The following is a 26,118-nucleotide window of genomic DNA, read 5'->3' as shown; positions in this document are numbered from 1 at the left end:
CCCTGGTGGTGAAATCTATCAAAATGAGGGTGGTCCCAAAAAGGAGGGATTTTAAAAGTGCTCCTCCTCTGGTCAACATATGAAATAACAAGTTTGTGTAAGAAATTTAAATGTGCCCCCCTTGGCCAAAATTAATTAAAAAATAAAATAAATATGTTTATAGAGACATACTGTAATAACTTGAAGTAAAAACTTTTTTTTTAAAAGGAACTAAAATCAGTCTTTTTCTCACAATGTGTCGACTTTTTTCTTATAAAATTTGGGAACAATTTCTCATATTCTTTCTTTTTCTGTAATATTGCAATATTTTCTCGTAAAATTATTATTTTTTAAGGCAAAAATAATTACTTTTTCATGCAAAATGGTGACATTTGTCATATAAAATTCTGATTTTTATCACAATATTGACACATTTTTTTTGTTGTTCTTGTAAAATAGTGACATTTTTTGAGTAAAATTATGACTTTTGTCATCATTTTGCCAAGTATAATTCCGATTATTATTATAATATTGCCAACATTTTGCAGTTTTCTTATAAAATTGTGACTTTTGTCGAGTAAAATTACGACTCTCCTCATAAGATTGCCAAAATGTTATGCTTTTTTTGTAAAATTGTAACTGTTATTAAGTAAAATTCCAACTTTTATCATGTGTTCGCACAAATGTTCAGTTTTTCTTGTAAAATTTTGACTTGCGTTGAGTAAAATTACGACTTTTATTATAATACTGCCAAAATTCTAAGTTTTTCTTGTGAAATTCCAACTCATTTTTCACAACAAGCTTTTTTATATTTGCATAGTATGTATATATTATTAATGTTGTAAATACAAATCTTTATATATCTAGAAAGGCTGGTCCTAAAGAGGTAGGCATTTTTCGAAGGTCTCAAGAAGGTAACAAATACCAAATTGACTGTGTGTCGGTTTTAAAAGTGCTCCCCCTCTGGTCAACATATGAAATAACAAGTTTGTGTAAGAAATTTAAATGCGCCCCCCTTGGCCAAAAATAATTAAAAAATAAAATAAATATGTTTATAGAGACATACTGTAATAACTTGAAGTAAAAACATTTTTTAAAAAGGAACTAAAATCAGTCTTTTTCTCACAATGTGTCAACTTTTTTCTTATAAAATTGGGAACAATTTCTCATATTCTTTCTTTTTCTGTAATATTGCAATATTTTCTCGTAAAATTATTATTTTTTAAGGCAAAAATAATTACTTTTTCATGCAAAATGGTGACATTTGTCATATAAAATTCTGACTTTTATCACAATATTGCCAATTTTTTTGTTGTTCTTGTAAAATAGTGACATTTTTTGAGTAAAATAATGACTTTTGTCATCATTTTGCCAAGTAAAATTCTGATTATTATTATAATATTGCCAACATTTTGCAGTTATCTTATAAAATTGTGACTTTTCTCGAGTAAAATTACGACTGTTCTCATAAGATTGCCAAAATGTTATGCTTTTTTTGTAAAATTGTAACTGTTATTAAGTAAAATTCCAGCTTTTATCATGTGTTCGCACAAATGTTCAGTTTTTCTTGTAAAATTTTGACTTGCGTTGAGTAAAATTACGACTTTTATTATAATACTGCCAAAATTCTAAGTTTTTCTTGTGAAATTCCAACTCATTTTTCACAACAAGCTTTTTTATATTTGCATAGTATGTATATATTAGTAATGTTGTAAATACAAATCTTTATATATCTAGAAAGGCTGGTCCTAAAGAGGTAGGCATTTTTCGAAGGTCTCAAGAAGGTAACAAATACCAAATTGACTGTGTGTCGGTTTTAAAAGTGCTCCCCCTCTGGTCAACATATGAAATAACAAGTTTGTGTAAGAAATTTAAATGCGCCCCCCTTGGCCAAAAATAATTAAAAAATAAAATAAATATGTTTATAGAGACATACTGTAATAACTTGAAGTAAAAACATTTTTTAAAAAGGAACTAAAAGCAGTCTTTTTCTCACAATGTGTCGACTTTTTTCTTATAAAATTTGGGAACAATTTCTCATATTCTTTCTTTTTCTGCAATATTGCAATATTTTGTCGTAAAATGATTATTTTTTTAATGCAAAATAATTACTTTTTAATGCAAAATGGTGACATTTGTCATATAAAATTCTGACTTTTATCACAATATTGCCAATTTTGTTGTTGTTAAAATAGTGACATTTTTTGAGTAAAATTATGACTTTTGTCATAATTTTGCCAAGTAAAATTCAGATTATTATTATAATATTGCCAACATTTTACAGTTTTCTTATAAAATTGTGACTTTTCTCGAGTAAAATTACGACTTTTTTCATAAAATTGCCAATATTTTACGCTTTTTCTTGTAAAATTGCGACTGTTATTGAGTACAATTCCAACTTTTATCCAAATATTGCACAAATGTTCCGTTTTTCTTGTGACATTTTGACTTGCGTTGAGTAAAATTACGACTTTTATTATAATACCGCCAAAATTCTAAGTTTTTCTTGTGAAATTCCAACTCATTTTTCACAACAAGCTTTTTTATATTAGCATAGTATGTATATATTATTAATGTTGTAAATACACATCTTTATATATCTAGAAAGGCTGGTCCTAAATAGGTAGGCATTTTTCGGCGGTCTCAAGAAGGTAACAAATACCAGATTGTGTTTGCACGTGTTCTTGTATTTCTACCCTTCTTGAGACATCAACAAGGAAAAGTAGCTTCCATATGAGGAGGTGTGAACAAGTGATGACATAAATCATGGTCCCAATACAGAAAACCATTGCATCTAATAGAGAATGTCTCATTTGCACCCCTGGTGGTGAAATCTATCAAAATGAGGGTGGTCCCAAAAAGGAGGGATTTTTCAAATTGACTGTGTGTCGGTTTTAAAAGTGCTCCCCCTCTGGTCAACATATGAAATAACAAGTTTGTGTAAGAAATTAAAATGCGCCCCCTTTGGCCAAAATGTATTTAAAAAAATAAAATAAATACCTGTATGTTCATAAGGACATACTGTAATAACTTTAAGTAAATTAAAAAAACAAAACATTCAAAAAAATAAATAAATTAACTAAAAGCAGTTTTTTCTCACAATGCGTCGACTTTTTTCTTATAAAATTGGGAACAATTTCTCATATTCTTTCCGATTCTGTAATATTGCAATATTTTCTCGTACAATTATTTTTTTTTTTGTAAAATTATTACTTTTTAATGCAAAATGATGACATATGTCATATAAAATTCTGACTTTTATCACAATATTGACAATTTTTTTGTTGTTCTTGTAAAATAGTGACATTTTTTGAGTAAATTTATGACTTTTGTCATCATTTTGCCAAGTAAAATTCCGATTATTATTATAATAGCCAACATTTTACAGTTTTCTTATAAAATTCTGACTTTTGTTGAGTAAAATTGCGACTGGTATTAAGTAAAATTCCAACTTTTATCATGTTATCGCACAAATGTTCAGTTTTTCTTGTGCAGTTTTGACTTGCGTTGAGTAAAATTACGACTGAAATACTGCCAAAATTCAAAGTTTTTCTTGTGAAATTGTGACATTTTTCTTGTGAAATTCCAACTCATTTTTCACAACAAGCTTTTTTATATTTGCATAGTATGTATATATTATTAATGTTGTAAATACACTTCTTTATATATCTAGAAAGGGTGGTCCTAAAGAGGTAGGCATTATTCAGAGGTCACAAGAAGGTAACAAATACCTTCTTGTGTGTGTGTGTGTGTGTGTGTGTGTGTGTGTGTGTGTGTGTGTGTGTGTGTGTGTGTGTGTGTGTGTGTGTGTGTGTGTGTGTGTGTGTGTTGCTGTAGTCGCCCCCCAGCAGGGTTTTTCTCCCCGCGGCAAGTTCAAGCAAGTCAGGAGGAAACAACATTTTCCACTTTGGGATCAATCTGTGCTTCTCTTGAACGCCCCCACCTTCCATCCTTCCATCTCCTGCATGCATGCTTCCCCTTTCAAGCTTCGCTTCATCCCAAACACCTCAAACCTCACACTGACCTCTCCGTCCCTCTCATCTGCACCTTTCATCCCACACACACACACACACACACACACACACACGCCTTAAATGTCAGAAAACCCACTCTTCAGCAGGGTTGATGTGAGTGACTTTAGTGCTGTGTCAGCATGATGTGTTGAATGCACGTGTGTGTGTGTTCACATGAGGAGGCCTCCACTCCCACTCCCACTCCCACTCCTTCATGGCAGACCTTCCCTGGACGCTGGCTCGGTTGAATAGATCCAAAGTAAAAATACCACTTTTGAAGGACACGCGTGTAGATGGGGAGGCGGGGGCGGGGGCGGGGTCATAAAAGGCGAGCAGAAACATATGAAAGAGTCCGCGTCTCAGCAGGGACTCGTGTTGCCATGGTGACCTGCACGGGAGTCTTTAATTTGCAGGTGGGGCGATCGCAGCCCGACCAGAAACAGATGGACCAAAGAATGCATTTATATATATACACACACACACACACACACACACACACACACACACACACACACACACACACACACACACACACACTACAATCTAGTCCAGACGGTTTTGTTCACAGCAACAATCCCTGGACCCTCCACCTTTGTGACGCTTTTGTCTCTGCTCCTCTTTGTGTGGGCTCCAGCATTCCTCTGCTGGATCTGTGTCCAACCTGATGGGAGAGGATGGAGGGAGCAGGGAGGGGAGGAAGGGTACACGCCTGTGAAGAAAGAGTGTAAAGAAGGGGATGAAATAGAGGGAGGAATGGTGTATAGAAGGGGATGAAAAGGAGGGAGAAAGGGTGTAAAGAAAGAGAGGAAGGATACAACAATGGGAAGAAAGAGTGTAAAGGTGGGAGAAAGGGTGTAAGGAAGGATACAACAATGTAAAGAAGGAGATGAAAAGGAGGGAGAAAGGGTGTAAAGAAGGGGAGGAAGAAAGAGTGTAAAGAAGGAGAGGAAAGGCAGGAGAAAGGGTGTAAAGAAAGAGAGGAAGGATACAACAATGTGAAGAAAGAGTGTAAAGAAGGAAAGGAAAAGGAGGAAGAAAAGTGTAAAGAAGGGGAGAAAGGATACAACAATGTGAAGAAAGAGTGTAAAGAAGGAAAGGAAAAGGAGGGAGAAAGGGTGAAAGGAAGGATACAACAATGTGAGGAAAGAGAGAAAAAAAGAGGATGAAGAGTGTAAAGAAGGAAAGGAAAAGAAGGGAGAAAGGGTATAAGGAAGGATACAACAATGTAAAGAAAGAGTGTAAAGAAGGAAAGGAAAAGGCGGGAGAAAGGGTGGAAGGAAGGAAAGGTAAAGGTGGGAGAAAGGGTGTAAGGAAGGATACAACAATGTAAAGAAAGAGTGTAAAGAAGGAAAGGAAAAGGAGGTAGAAAGAGTGTAAAGAAGGGGAGGAAGAAAGAGTGTAAAGGAGATGAAAGGCAGGAGAAAGGGTGTAAAAAAAGAGAGGAAGGATATAACAATGTAAAGAAAGAGTGTTAAAGAAGGAGAGGAAAAGGAGGGAGAAAGGGTGTAAAGAAGGGGAGGAAGAAAGAATGTAAAAAAGGAGATGAAAGGCAGGAGAAAGGGTGTAAAGAAAGAGAGGAAAGATACAACAATGTAAAGAAAGAGAGGAAAGATACAACAATGTAAAGAAAGAGTGTAAAGAAGGAAAGGAAAAGGAGGAAAAAAGAGTGTAAAGAAGGGGAGGAAGAAAGAGTGTAAAGGAGATGAAAGGCAGGAGAAAGGGTGTAAAGAAAGAGAGGAAAGATACAACAATGTAAAGAAAGAGAGGAAAGATACAACAATGTAAAGAAAGAGTGTAAAAAAAGGAAAGGAAAAGGAGGAAAAAAGAGTGTAAAGAAGGGGAGGAAGAAAGAGTGTAAAGGAGATGAAAGGCAGGAGAAAGGGTGTAAAGAAAGAGAGGAAAGATACAACAATGTAAAGAAAGAGTGTAAAGAAGGAGAGGAAAAGGAGGGAGAAAGGGTGTAAAGAAGGGGAGGAAGAAAGAATGTAAAAAAGGAGATGAAAGGCAGGAGAAAGGGTTTAAAGAAAGAGAGGAAAGATACAACAATGTAAAGAAAGAGAGGAAAGATACAACAATGTAAAGAAAGAGTGTAAAGAAGGAAAGGAAAAGGAGGAAAAAAGAGTGTAAAGAAGGGGAGGAAGAAAGAGTGTAAAGGAGATGAAAGGCAGGAGAAAGGGTGTAAAGAAAGAGAGGAAAGATACAACAATGTAAAGAAAGAGAGGAAAGATACAACAATGTAAAGAAATAGAGGAAAGATACAACAATGTAAAGAAAGAGTGTAAAGAAGGAAAGGAAAAGGAGGTAGAAAGAGTGTAAAGAAGGGGAGGAAGAAAGAGTGTAAAGGAGATGAAAGGCAGGAGAAAGGGTGTAAAGAAAGAGAGGAAGGATACAACAATGTAAAGAAAGAGTGTAAAGAAGGAGAGGAAAAGGAGGGAGAAAGGGTGTAAAGAAAGGGAGGAAGAAAGAATGTAAAAAAGGAGATGAAAGGCAGGAGAAAGGGTGTAAAGAAAGAGAGGAAAGATACAACAATGTAAAGAAAGAGAGGAAAGATACAACAATGTAAAGAAAGAGTGTAAAGAAGGAAAGGAAAAGGAGGAAAAAAGAGTGTAAAGAAGGGGAGGAAGAAAGAGTGTAAAGGAGATGAAAGGCAGGAGAAAGGGTGCAAAGAAAGAGAGGAAAGATACAACAATGTAAAGAAAGAGTGTAAAGAAGGAAAGGAAAAGGAGGAAAAAAGAGTGTAAAGAAGGGGAGGAAGAAAGAGTGTCAAGGAGAGGAAAGGCAGGAGAAAGGGTGTAAAGAAAGAGAGGAAAGATACAACAATGTAAAGAAAGAGTGTAAAGAAGGAGAGGAAAAGGAGGGAGAAAGGGTGTAAAGAAGGGGAGGAAGAAAGAATGTAAAAAAGGAGATGAAAGGCAGGAGAAAGGGTGTAAAGAAAGAGAGGAAAGATACAACAATGTAAAGAAAGAGAGGAAAGATACAACAATGTAAAGAAAGAGAGGAAAGATACAACAATGTAAAGAAAGAGTGTAAAGAAGGAAAGGAAAAGGAGGTAGAAAGAGTGTAAAGAAGGGGAGGAAGAAAGAGTGTAAAGGAGATGAAAGGCAGGAGAAAGGGTGTAAAGAAAGAGAGGAAGGATACAACAATGTAAAGAAAGAGTGTAAAGAAGGAGAGGAAAAGGAGGGAGAAAGTGTGTAAAGAAGGGGAGGAAGAAAGAATGTAAAAAAGGAGATGAAAGGCAGGAGAAAGGGTGTAAAGAAAGAGAGGAAAGATACAACAATGTAAAGAAAGAGAGGAAAGATACAACAATGTAAAGAAAGAGTGTAAAGAAGGAAAGGAAAAGGAGGAAAAAAGAGTGTAAAGAAGGGGAGGAAGAAAGAGTGTAAAGGAGATGAAAGGCAGGAGAAAGGGTGTAAAGAAAGAGAGGAAAGATACAACAATGTAAAGAAAGAGTGTAAAGAAGGAAAGGAAAAGGAGGAAAAAAGAGTGTAAAGAAGGGGAGGAAGAAAGAGTGTCAAGGAGAGGAAAGGCAGGAGAAAGGGTGTAAAGAAAGAGAGGAAAGATACAACAATGTAAAGAAAGAGTGTAAAGAAGGAGAGGAAAAGGAGGGAGAAAGGGTGTAAAGAAGGGGAGGAAGAAAGAATGTAAAAAAGGAGATGAAAGGCAGGAGAAAGGGTGTAAAGAAAGAGAGGAAAGATACAACAATGTAAAGAAAGAGAGGAAAGATACAACAATGTAAAGAAAGAGAGGAAAGATACAACAATGTAAAGAAAGAGTGTAAAAAAGGAAAGGAAAAGGAGGAAAAAAGAGTGTAAAGAAGGGGAGGAAGAAAGAGTGTAAAGGAGATGAAAGGCAGGAGAAAGGGTGTAAAGAAAGAGAGGAAAGATACAACAATGTAAAGAAAGAGTGTAAAGAAGGAGAGGAAAAGGAGGGAGAAAGGGTGTAAAGAAGGGGAGGAAGAAAGAATGTAAAAAAGGAGATGAAAGGCAGGAGAAAGGGTGTAAAGAAAGAGAGGAAAGATACAACAATGTAAAGAAAGAGAGGAAAGATACAACAATGTAAAGAAAGAGTGTAAAGAAGGAAAGGAAAAGGAGGAAAAAAGAGTGTAAAGAAGGGGAGGAAGAAAGAGTGTAAAGGAGATGAAAGGCAGGAGAAAGGGTGTAAAGAAAGAGAGGAAAGATACAACAATGTAAAGAAAGAGTGTAAAGAAGGAGAGGAAAAGGAGGGAGAAAGGGTGTAAAGAAGGGGAGGAAAAAAGAATGTAAAAAAGGAGATGAAAGGCAGGAGAAAGGGTGTAAAGAAAGAGAGGAAAGATACAACAATGTAAAGAAAGAGAGGAAAGATACAACAATGTAAAGAAAGAGTGTAAAGAAGGAGAGGAAAAGGAGGGAGAAAGGGTGTAAAGAAGGGGAGGAAGAAAGAATGTAAAAAAGGAGATGAAAGGCAGGAGAAAGGGTGTAAAGAAAGAGAGGAAAGATACAACAATGTAAAGAAAGAGAGGAAAGATACAACAATGTAAAGAAAGAGTGTAAAGAAGGAGAGGATAAGGAGGGAGAAAGGGTATAAAGAAGGATACAACAATGTAAAGAAAGAGTGTAAAGAAGGAAAGGAAAAGGCGGGAGAAAGGGTGGAAGGAAGGATACAACAATGTGAGGAAAGAGTGTAAAGAAGGAAAGGAAAAGGCAAGAGAAAGGGTGAAAGGAAGGATACAACAATGTGAGGAAAGAGAGAAAGAAAGAGGATGAAGAGTGTAAAGAAGGAAAGGAAAAGACAGAAGAAAGGGTATAAGGAAGGATACAACAATGTAAAGAAAGAGTGTAAAGAAGGAAATGAAAAGGAGGGAAAAAAGTGTAAAGAAGGGGAGGAAGAAAGAGTGTAAAGAAGGGGAGAAAGGATACAACAATGTGAAGAAAGAGTGTAAAGAAGGAAAGGAAAAGGCGAGAGAAAGGGTGAAAGGAAGGATACAACAATGTGAGGAAAGAGAGAAAAAAAGAGGATGAAGAGTGTAAAGAAGGAAAGGAAAAGATGGGAGAAAGGGTATAAGGAAGGATACAACAATGTAAAGAAAGAGTGTAAAAGAGGAAAGGAAAAAGAGGAAGAAAAGTGTAAAGAAGGGGAGGAAGAAAGAGTGTAAAGAAGGAAAGGAAAAGGAGAAAGAAAGAGTGTAAAGAAGGGGAGAAAGGATACAACAATGTGAAAAAAAAGAGTGTAAAGAAGGAGAGGAAAGGCAGGAGAACGAGTGTAAAGAAAGAGAGGAAGGATACAACAATGTGAAGAAAGAGTGTAAAGAAGGAGAGGAAAAGGAGGGAGAAAGGGTATAAAGAAGGGGAGGAAGGAAGAGTGTAAAGAAGGAGAGGAAATGCAGGAGAAAGGGTGTAAAGAAAGAGAGGAAGTATACAACAATGTAAAGAAAGAGTGTAAAGAAGGAAATGTAAAGGCGTGAGAAAGGGTGTAAGGAAGGATACAACAATGTAAAGAAAGAGTGTAAAGAAGGAAATGTAAAGGCGTGAGAAAGGGTGTAAGGAAGGATACAACAATGTAAAGAAAGAGTGTAAAGAAGGAAAAGAAAAGGAGGAAGGAAAGTGTAAAGAAGGGGAGGAATAAAGGCTGTCAAAAAGGAGAGGAAAGCTACAACAATGTGGAGAAAGAGTGTAGAGAAGGAAAGGAAAAGGAGGAAGAAAGGGTGTAAAGAAGGGAAGGAAGGATACAACAATGTGAAGAAAGCGTGTAAAGAAGGAAAGGAAAAGTGTAAATAAGGAGAGGAAAAGGTGGGAGAAAGGATGTAAAGACGGAAAAGTAAAGGCGAGAGAAAGTGTGTAAAGAAGGAGAGGAAGGATACAACAATGTAAAGAAAGAGTGCAAAGAAGGAGAGGAAAAAGGGGGAGAAAGGGTGTAAAGAAGGGGAGGAAGAAAGAGTGTAAAGAAGGAGAGGAAAGGCAGGAGAAAGGGTGTAAAGAAAGAGAGGAAGGATACAACAATGTGAAGAAAGAGTGTAAAGAAGGAAAGGTAAAAGCGGGAGAAAGGGTTGAGGGAAAGATACAACAATGTGAAGAAAGAGAGAAAAGAAAGGGATGAAGGAGTGTAATGAAGGAAAGTAAAGGCGGGAGAAAGGGTGTAAGGAAGGAGAGGAAGGATACAACAATGTAAATAAAGAGTGTAAAGAAGGAGAGGAAAAGGAGGGAGAAAGAGTGTAAAGAAGGAGAGGAAAGGCAGGAGAAAGGGTGTAAAGAAAGAGTAGGGATACGACAATGTGAAGAAAGAGTGTAAAAAAGGAAATGAAGAAAGAATGTAAAAAAGAAAAGGAAAGGGTGGGAGAAAAGGTGAAAGGAAGGATACAAAAATGTGAAAAAAAGAGAGAAAAGAAGGGGATGAAGAAAGAGTGTAAAGAAGGAAAGGTAAAGGCGGGAGAGGGGGTGTATGTAATGAAAGAGTGTAAAGAAAGAGAGGAAAAAATAATGTAAAGAAGGAAATGAAAAGGCGGGTGAAAGGAAGGATACAACAATGTGAAGAAAGAGTGTAAAGAAGGAAAGGAAGGATATAACAATGTGAAGAAAGAATGTAAAGCAGAAGATGAGGGAGAAAGGCTGTAAAGAAGAGGATGAGGAGGGGAAATGATGTAAAAAGAACAGGGAAGAGAAAAGTTTAGAAAGGAGATTAAAAGGATGGAGAAAAGGATATAAAGAAGGAGAAATTATATAACAAAGGAGATAAACATAACAAGAAAAGTATGAGTGAAGGAGAAAAGAGAAAAAGGATATAAAAAGAGAAGGAAGGTGTAATGATTTAAAGGAGAGAGAAAATAAGAATACATTAGAAAGAGAAAAAATGATCAAATAGAAAGAAGAAGGGGGAAAAGATGTAAAGAAGGGGAGAAAGAATAAAAAAAGGACCCATAAGAGCGAAAAAAGGAGAAAAATATGTAAAAAAGAGAGAAAAAAGAAGGAGAAAATGATGTAAAGAAGGAGAGGAAATGATGTGAAGGATACATGTAACAAAGTAAAGCAAGAAGGAGGAAGGGATGTAATGAAGAAGAGTAAAGGATGTTAAGAAGGAAAGGGGTATAGGATAAGAAGAAGGAGAGCAAGGAAAGGATTTAAAAAGCAGAGAAAGAATTACGGGGAAGGGGATGGTGAAAAGGACATGAAGAGGAAGGAAGAAAGGATGTAAAAAGCAAAGAAAGGAGGAAAGGATGTAAAGAAGAATATGAAGAAGAAAGGCTATAAAGAAGAAGAGGAAGAAGAAAAGATGTAAAGAAGGAGAGCAAGGAAAGGATTTAAAAAGCAGAGAAAGAATTACGGGGAAGGGGATGGTGAAAAGGACATGAAGAGGAAGGAAGAAAGGATGTAAAAAGCAAAGAAAGGAGGAAAGGATGTAAAGAAGAATATGAAGAAGAAAGGATGTAAAGAAGAAGAGGAAGAAGAAAGGATGTAAAGAAGGAGAGCAAGGAAAGGATTTAAAAAGCAGAGAAAGAAGAAGGGGAAGAGGACGGTGAAAAGGACATGAAGAGGAAGGAAGAAAGGATGTAAAAAGCAAAGAAAGGAGGACAGGGTGTAAAGAAGGAGAGGAAGAAGAAAGGATGTAAAAAGCAAAGAAATGATGTAAAGAAGAAGAGGAAGAAGAAAGGATGTAAAGAAGAAGAGGTAGAAGAAAGTATGTAAAAACGAAGAGGAAGAAGAAAGGATGTAAAGAAGGAGAGCAAGGGGAAGTGTTACAGTGGGAGTGTGTATCAACGTCAGGATGCCTGCTGTGATACGTTGTGGTTGTTTCTGCTGTTTGGACTGCAAAGATGATGATTGTTTACAAGTCTTGTCTACGTCTGCTCTCTAACCACTTTGTGTGTGTGTGTGTGTGTGTGTGTGTGTGTGTGTGTGTGTGTGTGTGTGTGTGTGTGTGTGTGTGTGTCTGTCTGTCTGTCTGTCTGTCTGTCTGTCTGTCTGTCTGTCTGTGCGTGCGTGCGTGCGTGCGTGCGTGCGTGCGTGCGTGCGTGCGTGCGTGCGTGCGTGCGTGCGTGCGTGCGTGCATGCGCGTGTCTGTGTGTGTGTGTGTGTGTGTGTGTGTGTGTGTGTGTGTGTGTCTGTCTGTCTGTCTGTCTGTCTGTCTGTCTGTCTGTCTGTCTGTCTGTGCGTGCGTGCGTGCGTGCGTGCGTGCGTGCGTGCGTGCGTGCGTGCGTGCGTGCGTGCGTGCGTGCGTGCGTGCGTGCGTGCGCGTGTCTGTGTGTGTGTGTGTGTGTGTGTCTGTCTGTCTGTCTGTCTGTCTGTCTGTCTGTCTGTCTGTCTGTCTGTCTGTCTGTCTGTCTGTCTGTCTGTGCGTGCGTGCGTGCGTGCGTGCGTGCGTGCGTGCGTGCGTGCGTGCGTGCGCGTGTCTGTGTGTGTGTGTGTGTGTGTGTGTGTGTGTGTGTGTGTGTGTATGTGTGTGTGTGTGTGTGTGTGTGTGTGTGTGTCAGGAGGAAGATGCCCTTCCATCACGTGCGTGCAGGTCTCCTGTATCCAGACAACTTCTTGAGCAGCTCACTGGCAGAAGGTTCTGAAGCCTTCCAGCTCACCAGCATCTCCACAGAGGAGCTTGGAGGTCAGTTCTTCTTCTTCTTCTTCTTCCTCTTCTTCTTCGTGTTCTTCCTGCTCGTTGTCACCGGTTAACGTTATTGATCGATGGTGGCATGGCCACGTCAGACATGTCCACCTGCTGGGGAAAGTGGCGTGAGTGTACTGACGATGAGGACGTCCTTACTTTCACTTTCACTTTCACTTTCTACAGTATGAGTGCTGACAGATGACATATGTGTCTGCATTAACACACTTCAAGTTCAAAAGTTAAAGTACCAATGATAGTCACACACACACTAGGTGTGGCAAAATTATTCTTTGCATTTTGACCCATCACCCTTGATTACCCTCCTGGGAGGTGAGGGGAGCAGTGAGCAACAGCGGTGGTGATTTAACCCCCAATTCCAACCCTTGATGCTGAGTGCCAAGCAGGGAGGTAATGGCTCCCGTTTTTATAGTCTTTGGCATGACTCGGCCGGGGTTTGAACTCACGACCTACCCATCTCAGGGCGGACACTCTAACCACAAGGCCACTGAGTATACGAGTCTGAGGCTGTAAAATTGTCTTCATAACATAACAATTAACCCAAACACAGCTCTTATCTCAAAACGGATGTGGATTTGTTCTCCCGTGATGCAAACGGACTAGACCGGACATGGCTTGAAGGTAAAAAAAACATGGTTTAATCTTGACTATAACTCAACGAAGTGCAAAACCAAAAGGCGCGAACTTGGCGCAAGGGAACAAAACTAACACTTTGACGTAAACTATGGACATAAAACAAACTAACACTTACTGTGGGCATGAAAAGTCAAAACAGAGCAATGGCATGAAAACTATCGCAGAGTAATGTCGCCAGCCGACTAACTTGGCAAAGACAGGCTTAAATAATAATATCATGATTAGAACAGGTGCGTGCATAAGGCAGGTGAAACTAATGAGTAGCCATGGAAACCAAAACAAACAAGAGTGCACACAAACAGGAACTAGTGGAGTCCAAAAACTAACAGAACATAACCAAACAAAACATGATCGAGACCACAGATCATGACAAAACGTTGTTAATTTGGGGCACTCTTAAGCTGTATTGGGGGGGAAAAAATGGTTAAATTGTGTGTAAAACACCAAATTTAACATAATGGAAATTAGAGTTGTCCGATAATGGCTTTTTTGCCGATATTCCGATATTGTCCAACTCTTAATTACCGATTCCGATATCAACCGATACCGATATATACAGTCGTGAAATTAACACATTATTATGCCTAATTTTGGTTGGATGCATTAAACCAGTGTTTTTCAACCACTGTGCCGTGAGATATTGTCTGGTGCGCCGTGGGAAATTATGCAACTTCACCTAATTGGTCCAAAAAATATCTTTTGCAAATCAATAATTATAATAATGTGCCGTTGTCTAGTGTCTGTGCCGTATAGTGCTTGGCAGGGTAACCATGTAGTACTCCAGTAGGTGGTTAATAGCTTTGTGGAAGTCGGAACGCGTCGAGGATGGTTTGTCGTGATCCCAATACGCAGAGCACAGGTAAAAAGGTACGTAATGCTTAAAACAAAAATGAACAAAAGGCAAGTCTTGTAGGAAAAGGCACCGAAGCATAGGGATGGCTATGCAAAACGTGAGTAAAACTCAACTGGCTACAAAGTAAACAAAAACAGAATGCTGGACGACAGCAAAGACTTACAGCGTGTGTGTCCGTACACGACATGACAATCAACAATGTCCCCCACAAAGAAGGAAAGCGTCCGCACAACCGAAATAGTCTTGTTTGCCAATAGCACTCAAAGGAAGACGTGAAGCTGCTACAGGAAAACACCAACAAAACAGGAAAGGCCACCAAAATAACAGCGCAAGACAGGAACTAAAGCACCACACACAGAAAACAACAAACTAAAAAAAAAAAAAAGACAACCTGGTGGATTTTCATTTTTTAACGTTTCTGCTGGTGGTGTGCCTTCGTATTTTTTCAATGAAAAAAATGTGCTTTGGCTCAAAAAAGGTTGAAAAATACTGCATTAAACAATGTAACAAGGTTTTCCAAAATAAATCAACTCAAGTTATGGAAAAAAAAAAAGCTTTATTATTGAAGTCACAAAGTGCATTATTTTTTTTAGCATGCCCCAAAAAACAGCAGCTTGGAATTTGGGACATGCTCTCCCTGAGAGAGCATGAGGAGGTTGAGGTGGGGGGGTAGCGGGGGGTGTATATTGTAGCGTCCCGGAAGAGTTAGTGCTGCAAGGGCTTCTGGGTATTTGTTCTGTTGTGTTTATGTTGTGTTACGGTGCGGATGTTCTCCCGAAATGTGTCTGTCGTTCTTGTTTGGTGTGGGTTCACACTGTGGCGCATATTTGTAACAGTGTTAATTAAAGTCGTTTATACGGCCACCCTCAGTGTGACCTGTATGGCTGTTGACCAAGTATGCCTTGCATTCACTTGTGTCAGGTTCAAACACTGATGACATCTATTAAAACAAGACAAGAGGCAAATAATAATAATGGATTAGATTTATATAGCGCTTTTCTAGGCACTCAAAGCGCTTCACAGAGAAGTGAGAACCCATCATTCATTTTTACAACTCATTCATTCACCGGTGTGAGCAAGGGTGAAGTGTCCTGCCCAAGGACACAACGGCAGTGATTTTGCATGGTAAGAGGCGGGGAGCGAACCTGCAACCCTCAGGTTTCTGGCACAGCCGCTCTACCCACTACGCCATACCGCCCCTGACAATTCGGACTCAATTGAGGAGACACGTCTGGACACACAGTACCCTTGTACAGTATCTCAGCACGCTCTGCCAAAAGATTGCACTCCTCCTTCTTTATTTGACTTCCTCCCACCCACCTGACGACAGCTGCTTCCAAAGGGAAGTGGGTCGTAAACAGCGTTGCCTTTGGTTACCGAACAGTTCAAAAGAAGAGGTCGTAAAATAGTTCAAAAGGGATTCGTAAAATACTTCAAAAAGAGTTCGTCTGGAAATTGGGCAGATCCTGCCATCTGTCCGCTTTGAAGTCACAGTGGAGTTTTACGAGCCTTCCTCCTGGTAGGCCCCAAAGACAGCTCCCTGCCAGGAACTCAATGTAATACAAAGCTTTTGTGATAATTTAGAAACAATTATTCTGACAACTTGTGTGTGTGAAAAGCCGTAGATATTTTGTGATTCGGCCGGCACGCAAAGGCAGTGCCTTTAAGGTTTATTGCCGCTCTGTACTTCTCCCTACGTCCGTGTACACAGCGGCGTTTTAAAAAGTCATACATTTTACTTTTTTTTAAAACCGATATTACATTTTAAAGCACTTATCGGACGTCTCTAATGAAAACTTTAATTTGCATAATTTCCAGACAGATTTAAAGCCAGCACGACTGCTTACGAGCGTAGCACTGCCAGGGGGGGGAGCCGTGAGAAAGTGTAGGGAAATTTGCCATTATATTCTTATCAGTGACGGAGCAGGAAGGGGCTAGGACAGGGGTCGGCAACCTTTGCCACTCATAGAGCCATTTTGACCCGTTTTACAAGTTAAAGAAATCAATGGGAGCCACAAAACTCTTTTGAAATTTAAAATGAAATAACACTGCATATAAAGTTTTTTTTGTTGCTTTGTGCTATGTATAAACAAACTTATGGGTTACATTTATGACTGCAGAGAAAATTAAATAAAATTTCTGCATGCAACAAAACGTTTTTTAACTCCCATGAATTGATTTACGTGGACCCCGAGTGTGTTGAAAAAACGTATTCGGGTGTTACCATTTAGTGGTCAATTGTACAGAATATGTACTGTACTGTGCAATCTACTAATAATTAGCCCGGAAGAGTTTGGGCTGCAAGGGATTCTGGGTATTTGTTCTGTTGTGTTTATGTTGTGTTAAGGTGCGGATGTTCTCCCGAAATGTGTTTTGTCGTTCTTGTTTGGTGTGGGTTCACAGTGTGGCGCATATTTGTAACAGTGTTAAAGTTGTTTATATCGCCACCCTCAGTGTGACCTGTATGAGTGTTGATCAAGTATGCCTTGCAGTCACTTACCTGTGTAATGCAGAAGCCGCATACAACTTTTGACTGGGACGCCACGCAGTTAGTATGGTGAAAAAGCGGACGCGGGCGCGACGACAGGTCATAGAGGACGCTAAAGGCAGAGCCATCACGGCACGCCCTCAATATCGTTGTCCATCCATCCATCTTCTTCCGCTTATCCGAGGTCGGGTTGCGGGGGCAGCAGCCTAAGCAGGGAAGCCCAGACTTCCCTCTCCCCAGCCACTTCGTCCAGCTCCTCCCGGGGGATCCCGAGGCGTTCCCAGGCCAGCCGGGAGACATAGTCTTCCCAACGTGTCCTGGGTCTTCCCCGTGGCCTCCTACCGGTCGGACGTGCCCTAAACACCTCCCGAGGGAGGCGATCGGGTGGCATCCTGACCAGATGCCCGAACCACCTCATCTGGCTCCTCTCGATGTGGAGGAGCAGCGGCTTTACTTTGAGCTCCCCCCGGATGACAGAGCTTCTCACCCTATCTCTAAGGGAGAGCCCTGCCACCCGGCGGAGGAAACTCATTTCGGCCGCTTGTACCCGTGATCTTGTCCTTTTGGTCATAACCCAAAGCTCATGACCATAGGTGAGGATGGGAACGTAGATCGACCGGTAAATTGAGAGCTTTGCCTTCCGGCTCAGCTCCTTCTTCACCACAACGGATCGATACAGCGTCCGCATTACTGAAGACGCCGCACCGATCCGCCTGTCGATCTCACGATCCACTCTTCCCTCACTCGTGAACAAGACTCTGAGGTACTTGAACTCCTCCACTTGGGGCAGGGTCTCCTCCCCAACCCGAAGATGGCATTCCACCCTTTTGCGGGCGAGAACCATGGACTCGGACTTGGAGGTGCTGATTCTCATCCCAGTCGCTTCACACTCGGCTGCGAACTGATCCAGCAAGGGCTGGAGATCCTGGCCAGATGAAGCCATCAGGACCACATCATCTGCAAAAAGCAGAGACCTAATCCTGTAGCCACCAAACCAGATCCCCTCAACGCCTTGACTGCGCCTAGAAATTCTGTCCATAAAAGTTATGAACAGAATCGGTGACAAAGGGCAGCCTTGGCGGAGTCCAACCCTCACTGGAAACGTGTCCGACTTACTGCCGGCAATGCGGACCAAGCTCTGGCACTGATCATACAGGGAGCGGACCGCCAAAATCAGACAGTCCGATACCCCATACTCTCTGAGCACTCCCCACAGGACTTCCCGAGGGACACGGTCGAATGCCTTCTCCAAGTCCACAAAACACATGTAGACTGGTTGGGCAAACTCCCATGCACCCTCAAGGACCCTGCCGAGAGTATAGAGCTGGTCCACAGTTCCACGACCAGGACGAAAACCACACTGTTCCTCCTGAATCCGAGGTTCGACTCTCCGGCGTAGCCTCCTCTCCAGTACACCTGAATAGACCTTACCGGGAAGGCTGAGGAGTGTGATCAATATCGTTGTACGGGTGAAAATCTGAGAATGGTTGCCCTGGGAGATTTTCGGGAGAGGCACTGAAATTCGGGAGTCTCCCGGAAAAATTGTGAGGGTTGGCAGGTATGCAGCTGAGCCGCATCAGACTGATCAAAGAGCCGCATGCGGTACTTTAACTTTTAACTTTAACTTTAACTTTAACTTAACACCGATGCATCGGCGCATGCGTCGAGCTCATAGAGCAAAACCCTGTGTCGGTGCGCGTACCGCTTTTAGAAAGTCACGTGACCGATCATGAGCTGTTTTGGTCACGTGACCGATACGCCAACTGTGTCGCACTGACGCCTCCTCTGTGTCCTGTGAGCGGGTCTTTTCTACAGCCGGAGAAATAATAACTAAGAAGAGAAATCGTCTAAAATGTAATACGTCGGAAAAACTTTTTTTTTTTTTTCTTTTTTTTTTAATAAAAATGTGTAAAAAAATAAAATTAAAAAAATTCCCAGTCCACAATCATCCACAACATGTTCTCTTAGATTTCCATGTTATGATACATGTTCACATTATTTATTGACTGTATCTAAAAAAGATAAAAATATATTTTTATTTAAATGAAGATATGAAATAATCCTAAATGAAATACAATGACTTGGTTTATATTATTGTATATACTAGGGCAGGGGTCACCAACGCGGTGCCCGCGGGCACCAGGTCGCCCGTAAGCACCAGATGAGTTGCCCGCTTGCCTGTTCTAAAAATAGCTCAAATAGCAGCACTTACCAGTGAGCTGCCTCTATTTTTTAAATTTTATTTATTTACTAGCAAGCTGGTCTCGCTTTGCTCGACATTTTTAATTCTAAAAGAGACAAAACTCAAATAGAATTTGAAAATCCAAGAAAATATTTTAAAGACTTGGTCTTCACTTGGAATAAGCGGTAGGAAATGGATGGATGGATGGATGGATGGGTCTTCACTTGTTTAAATAAATTCATTTATTTTTTACTTTGCTTCTTATTACTTTTAGAAATACAATTTTAGAGAAAAAATACAACCTTAAAAATGATTTTAGGATTTTTAAACAAATATGCCTTTTTACCTTTTAAATTTCTTCCTCTTCTTTCCTGACAATTTAAATCAATGTTCAAGTAATTTTTTTAATTTTTTTATTGTAAAGAATAATAAATATTTTAGCTTCTGTTTTTTCGACGAAGAATATTTGTGAAATATTTCTTCAAACTTACTATGATTAAAATTCAAAAAAATTATTCTGGCAAATCTAGAAAATCTGTAGAATCAAATTTAAATCTTATTTCAAATTATTTTGAATTTCTTTTAAAATTTTTGTTCTGGAAAATCGAGAAGAAATACTGATTTGTCTTTGTTAGAAATAAAGCTTGGTCCAATTTGTTATATATTCTAACAAAGTGCAGATTGGATTTTAACCAATTTAAAACATGTCATCAAAATTCTAAAATGTATCTTAATCAGGAAAAATTACTAATGTTCCATAAATTCTTTTTTTAATTTTTTCAAAAAGATTCAAATTAGCTAGTTTTTCTCTTCTTTTTGTCGGTTTGAATTTTGAATTTTAAAGAGTCGAAATTGAAGATAAACTATGTTTCAAAATTTTATTTTCATTTTTTTCGTGTTTTCTCCTCTTTTAAACCGTTCAATTAAGTGTTTTTTTTCATCATTTATTCTCTACAAAAAACCTTCCGTAAAAGGAAAAAAAAAATGTACGACGGAATGACAGCCAGAAATACCCATTTTTTTATATATATAAATTTATTTATTTAGCTATTCTTGTTTAAATCACACTTATGTGTAACTTACAAATGACAATATATTTATTTATTTAAGTGTGTATCAAACTGGTAGCCCTTCGCATTAATCAGTACCCAAGAAGTAGTTTTTGGTTTCAAAAAGGTTGGTGACCCCTGTACTAGGGCAAAAAATCAGTGTCAGTTGAGTCGGTCCATAGGTTGCCTGTAGGGATTTTTAATGTCCAGCAGATGTCAGTATTTAGTGACACAGTATCGACACAGTATCAATACAGTTTTGCAATGTGTCGAAACTAGGGCTGCAGCTAACGATTATTTTTCTATCGATTAATCAATAGATTATTTTTTTCGATTAATCGGTTAATCTATAGATTATTTTTTCGATTAATCTATAGATTATTTTTCCTTTTACCGATTTTTTTTTTTATTTAAAATGAAGAGGAAAAAATAAATGTAGGCCAGTTTTTTCAAAAGGCATGGCTTTTATTTACAAAAAAAAAAGTATGGCCACTCAGTCAACATTGACAACAACATGACAAAATATTCTGTAACAATGTAAACATTTAAAACTTTTAACATTTAACAAAATTAAAAGTAGCTTATTTGCTTTTTAATGTGCAAATATAAAAGTAAACATCCAGTGCAAATCTTAATATTCTGGAATAGTATAAGCATTTCAAAAGTAAAAGTATTGCTTATTTTGCTTTAAAATGTGCAAAAATAAAGATAAACATCCAATACAAAAAAGTGCAAAACGGAAATATTCTGTAACAAGTGTAAACATTTCAACAAAAGTAAAAGTATTGCTTATTTGCTAAAATGTGCAAAAATAAAGCTAAACATCCAATACAAAAAAGTGTACAGTGTAAACATTTCAACAAAAGTAAAAGTATTGCTTATTTTGCTTAATAACACAACAATGATAGTATGATTAAAGTGAAAGTTAATTGTTTGTTTGTACATAGTATATGTAACTGTTAATGTTGTAAAAGGTATTTGCACAACTAATTAACGTTAGCGTTTGTGACACGTCTTGTGCCGTGGGGTTCTTTCAGGACCGACAGACTGAACGCCAGACGGCTTTGCCAGGTTTACAATCTTTTAATTTTACACAGTCTTTTCTCTTCCAACTGCGCGGATCGCGCACCTGGGCACGATTGCGGCGTCGCTCCCGGCGCGCCCCGCCTCGCCGCTCGCTCGCCGCCGCCGCCGCCTCTCCACAGCGTTAAAGAGGAGCGCGTCTTTGTAAACACTGAACAGGCACGCCAAACGCGCCTCTCAGAGCGAAACGGTGCTTTAGTTTATGAATTTACAACGCAGATACAAATGACACATTCATGTTTTTGTGTAATAATGACAACGTATACGCACGCGGACGATTGACTTGTTGATGGTGATGGCAAGAACGCTGTCGGGGGTTTTCTTTTCAAATGTTCGTTCATAGCCGTTGTGCTGCTATGATAGGCCATTTCCGCTCGACACAGTGTGCATACAACAACATTATTAGGCCGTTTATTGAAATACTCCCACACTTTTGACGACTTTTGGCGTGCTTTTTTCCCCTCGCTCGCATCGTCTGCTTTGCGCTCCGCCATGACAGTAAAGTAGAGTGACGTAAATATGCGACGCGCCGACGCACAAAAACGGCGTCGACGTATTTACGTAACCGATGACGTCGACTACGTCGACGCGTCGTTTCAGCCTTAGTCGAAACGCTTCATGACGCCTCATCAACCCATCATTAATGGATAGTACTGCGGTACTTTATTGGTAGCGGTTTACCGTACACTCTGTCCTACAGAAACACAATAAGTTATATTTGTCAGCGTGACATCCTTCTTACGTAATCGTCCATTTATCCTGGCAGACAAAGACTATTCCCGCCACAGGAAGCCGCTAATCCCGCGTTTGTTTCTCTTTACACTTGCGGCCGCCGTCGTCGAGCCTCACTCCGTCGTTTAATCCTCCACACTCGCGCACGTCGCAACTTTTTCCACGCTGCCGCGGGTCAAGGTCGGCGGGAAGGGCGCCGTAAGTGTATCGGCAGCGCGTGAAGCCTCCCAATCTCACTTGACTGAGGTTGTGAAGGTTCTTCAAGGATCATCTCGGCCTGTTAATCATCCCGTGTCGGAGCGCCACTCCGCTCGCCACTTTAAGGCGTTTCATCAATCACAGCGTGCACACTTCTTCATAACACACACACACACACACACACACACACACAGACGGTTACATTAGGGAGCAGCTTCATTCCACGTGCACAATTCTTCGCTGCTGCATGCAAATAAATCTTACTTTGTTTGGAGAGACCACGCACTCACTTGACGATGCAAGAAAAGGATGAAGGATGAGAGGAAAGGAGGTAGGAGACATTCTAAGGATGCTCGCCTGCCAAGGAACTATCTACCCTGCAATTAGCGCCTCAATTAATCATTAGAAAAAGACTTTTGTCCATCACTAAGTATTATTATTAAGGTGCTGACTCAATTAATGTAGTAATGTTGGCATGTGTCTGTCATGTCTGTGTGATCATGTTTTGTTTTAGTAATGTTCGGTTTAAATTTTGGACTTTTTGTGCACTTTTGTTTTGTTTTGTCACCATAGCAACCATTAGTTTCACCTGTCACGTCACGCACCTGTTCCACGTTTGGACTCATTGTGCACTCTTGTCACCATAGCAACCATTAGTTTTGACCTGTCACGTCACGCACCTGTTTCACGTTTTGAGTCACGCACCTGCTTTCACTAATCATGTCCATAGTATTTAAGTTCATTCATTTTCTGTTGTTCGTTTCTGACGACACAACACATTTATGCTCTGTTCATGCCTCTAACTCTTTTTTCATGCCGGTTCCATGCCAAGTAAGTTTTTGTTTATCAAGCCACAGTTAATGTTTTTGTTTAATTGTTCATAGTTTATTCTCCGCCACTGTGCGCGCTTTTCGTTTATTCCTTTTTTGATAGTTTAAATAAATCATGTACCCACCTTCAAGCCTTGACCAGTCCAGTTCATTTGCACCACGGGAGAACAAACCAAGCCAGAGTCCAAGTCATGACAGATGTCGTCAGCAAAAAAGTTTTCCCGCAGATGACATCACGCCGCCGCCTTGTCATGACGTCACCCCACCCACTGGTGATGACGTCAGAGACCAAGATTTTTTTTTAAATTCTGTTAACTTTCTCTATCAGCCACCACCAAAGGACTTTTTTGCCAGAATAGGACACTTTCAGAACATTTTTTCACAGACCCGCTCACTGGGACAGTCCTTGCCCCCCAAGACTCAAGCCCCGCCCCCGTCACAAAATGTTTCTTTTTTTCCGCCCACACAACACCAGGTGGGGGAAAAAGAAATATTTTTTGGACAATTTAGTGGGGAGGATTCTGCCCCCCTCCTGACCTCCCTCCACCCACCCCTAAAAACGGTTGCAGACCGCGGGGAGCGCGTCTGGTATCCGCTCCTTGAGGGGGGGGCTACGGCTGGGAACTGTACAGGTGGGGTGACTCAGCTTCGCCATGCCAAGCCGCAACCCCCAGCTAGACCACCTCCACCTGCACCAGTAGCTCCACGACGCCAAGCTCCGGTACCAGCTCCACGACGCCAAGCTCCGGTACCAGCTCCACGACGCCAAGCTCCGGTACCAGCTCCACGACGCCAAGCTCCGGTACCAGCTCCACGACGCCAAGCTCCGGTACCAGCTCCACAACGTCAAGCTCCGGTACCAGCTCAACAAGTCCAAGACCAAGACCCTCCACGCCAAGCCCAAGACCAAGACCCTCCACGCCAAGACCCTCCACGACGCCAAGTGCCGCCAGTCGCAGCTCCACGACGCCAAGTGCCGCCAGTCGCAGCTCCACGACGCCAAGTGCCGCCAGTCGCAGCTCCACGACGCCAAGTGCCGCCAGTCGCAGCTCCACGACGCCAAGTGCCGCCAGTCGCAGCTCCACGACGCCAAGTGCCGCCAGTCGCAGCTTCACGACGCCAAGTGCCGCCAGTCGCAGCTTCACGACGCCAAGTGCCGCCAGTTGCAGCTTCACGACGCCAAGACCCGCCATGCCAAGACCAAGACCAAGACCAAGACCCGCCATGCCAAGACCAAGACCAAGACCCGCCATGCCAAGACCAAGACCAAGACCCGCCATGCCAAGACCAAGACCAAGACCCGCCATGCCAAGACCAAGACCAAGACCCGCCATGCCAAGACCAAGACCAAGACCCGCCATGCCTAGACCAAGACCCGCCATGCCAAGACCTAGACCAAGACCCGCCATGCCAAGACCTAGACCAAGACCCGCCATGCCAAGACCAAGACCCGCCATGCCAAGACCAAGACGCGCCACGCCGAGCTTCGCCGCCTGACGCGCCACGCCGAGCTTCGCCGCCTGACGCGCCACGCCGAGCTTCGCCGCCTGACGCGCCACGCCGAGCTTCGCCGCCTGACTCACCACGCCAAGCCACGCCTGCCACGATGACGACGTGCCTGCCTCCTCGTCGGCCACGGATATGGCCGCTACCTGGTCGCCCACCACGCCAAGTGCGCCCACCTCCCAGTCGGCCACGAATGTGGCCATTCCCTGGGCACCCGCCTCGCCTGCTGCAGCGGCGTTCCACTCGCCGCCGCCACCTAACTCTGCCCCGGTGGATACGGGGACACGTGGCCTGGCGACCCACCGCCATGTCCCCCTCCCGCCCTCCCATGACTCTTGTTGATATTTTCTGTTTTTGGACATCTGGGATCTGTCCGTAAGGGGGGATTCTGTCATGTCTGTGTGATCATGTTTTGTTTTAGTAATGTTCGGTTTAAATTTTGGACTTTTTGTGCACTTTTGTTTTGTTTTGTCACCATAGCAACCATTAGTTTCACCTGTCACGTCACGCACCTGTTCCACGTTTGGACTCATTGTGCACTCTTGTCACCATAGCAACCATTAGTTTTCACCTGTCACGTCACGCACCTGTTTCACGTTTTGAGTCACGCACCTGCTTTCACTAATCATGTCCATAGTATTTAAGTTCATTCATTTTCTGTTGTTCGTTTCTGACGACACAACACATTTATGCTCTGTTCATGCCTCTAACTCTTTTTTCATGCCGGTTCCATGCCAAGTAAGTTTTTGTTTATCAAGCCACAGTTAATGTTTTTGTTTAATTGTTCATAGTTTATTCTCCGCCACTGTGCGCGCTTTTTGTTTGATCCTTTTTTTGTATTTATAGTTAGTTCTAGTGTTTCAATAAAAAAATGTACCTTAATTCCCGTCTCGCCCGTGCCAACTTTCCGTTGCATCCTGGAAAAGCAAACTCCCAAGATCAAGTCGTGACAGTGTCAAGTACCAAGTTATATGAGTCTAAGGCGTTCGGCTGCAAAATTGGCAAAGAAATATTAGCACACTGATGTTAGCATGTGTCAAGTACCAAGTTATGAGTCTGAAGCGTTCGGCTGCAAAATTGGCCAAAAAAAAAAAAAAAAAAAAGTTAGCATGCTAGAATGCTAATGTTAGCATGTATCAAGTACCAAGTTATATGACTCTAAGGCGTTCGGCTGCAAAATTGGCCAAAAAATATTAGCACACTAATGTTAGTATGTGTCAAGTACCAAGTTATCGGACTTTGAGGCGTTCGGCTGTAAAATTGGCAAAAAAAAAAAAAAGTTAGCATACTAGCATGCTAATGTTAACATGTATCAAGTACCAAGTTATATGAGTCTAAGGCGTTCGGCTGCAAAATTGGCTACAAAAATTTTGCACACTGATGTTAGCATGTGTCAAGTACCAAGTTATCAGACTCTAAGGCAGGGGTGCTCACACTTTTTCTGCAGGCGAGCTACTTTTCAATTGATCAAGTCGTGGGGATCTACCTCATTCATATATATAATTTATATTTACTTATTTATGAAATATATGTTTTTGTTAACAAGTTAAAGGTGTTTAATGATAATACAAGCATGTTTAACACATACAGTTAATATTGTTAATACATTAAAGGTGTTTAAAGATAATACAAGCATGTTTAACACATATAGTTAATATTGTTAATAAATTAAAGGTGTTTAATGATAATACAAGCATGTTTAATACATATAGTTAATATTGTTAACAAGTTAAAGGTGTTTAAAGATAATGCAAGCATGTTTAACACATATAGTTAATATTGTTAACAAGTTAAAGGTGTTTAAAGATAATGCAAGCATGTTTAACACATATAGTTAATATTGTTAATAAGTTAAAGGTGTTTAAAGATAATACAAGCATGTTTAACACATATAGTTAATATTGTTAATAAATTAAAGGTGTTTAATGATAATACAAGTATGTTTAATACATATAGTTAATATTGTTAACAAGTTAAAGGTGT

The 26,118-nt window shown here is 40.6% G+C and overlaps 1 protein-coding gene across 1 annotated transcript in view; it reads left to right on the top strand.

The window, feature by feature from the left end:
* Nucleotides 1–11,340: 11,340 nt before the first annotated feature.
* The window catches only part of caln2 (calneuron 2), a 70,915-nt gene continuing 56,137 nt past the window's right edge, over nucleotides 11,341–26,118 (top strand). The window contains exons 1-2 of the mRNA XM_061962982.1: nucleotides 11,341–11,639; nucleotides 12,433–12,557. Of these exons, the coding sequence (XP_061818966.1) occupies nucleotides 12,440–12,557 (118 nt within the window). The 5' untranslated portion in view covers nucleotides 11,341–11,639; nucleotides 12,433–12,439. The remainder of the gene's footprint in view (nucleotides 11,640–12,432; nucleotides 12,558–26,118) is intronic.

Source organism: Nerophis lumbriciformis, linkage group LG09, assembly GCF_033978685.3.
Source record: "Nerophis lumbriciformis linkage group LG09, RoL_Nlum_v2.1, whole genome shotgun sequence".
Lineage (NCBI taxonomy): Eukaryota > Metazoa > Chordata > Actinopteri > Syngnathiformes > Syngnathidae > Nerophis > Nerophis lumbriciformis.
This window is presented reverse-complemented; position numbering and strand designations above follow the sequence as displayed.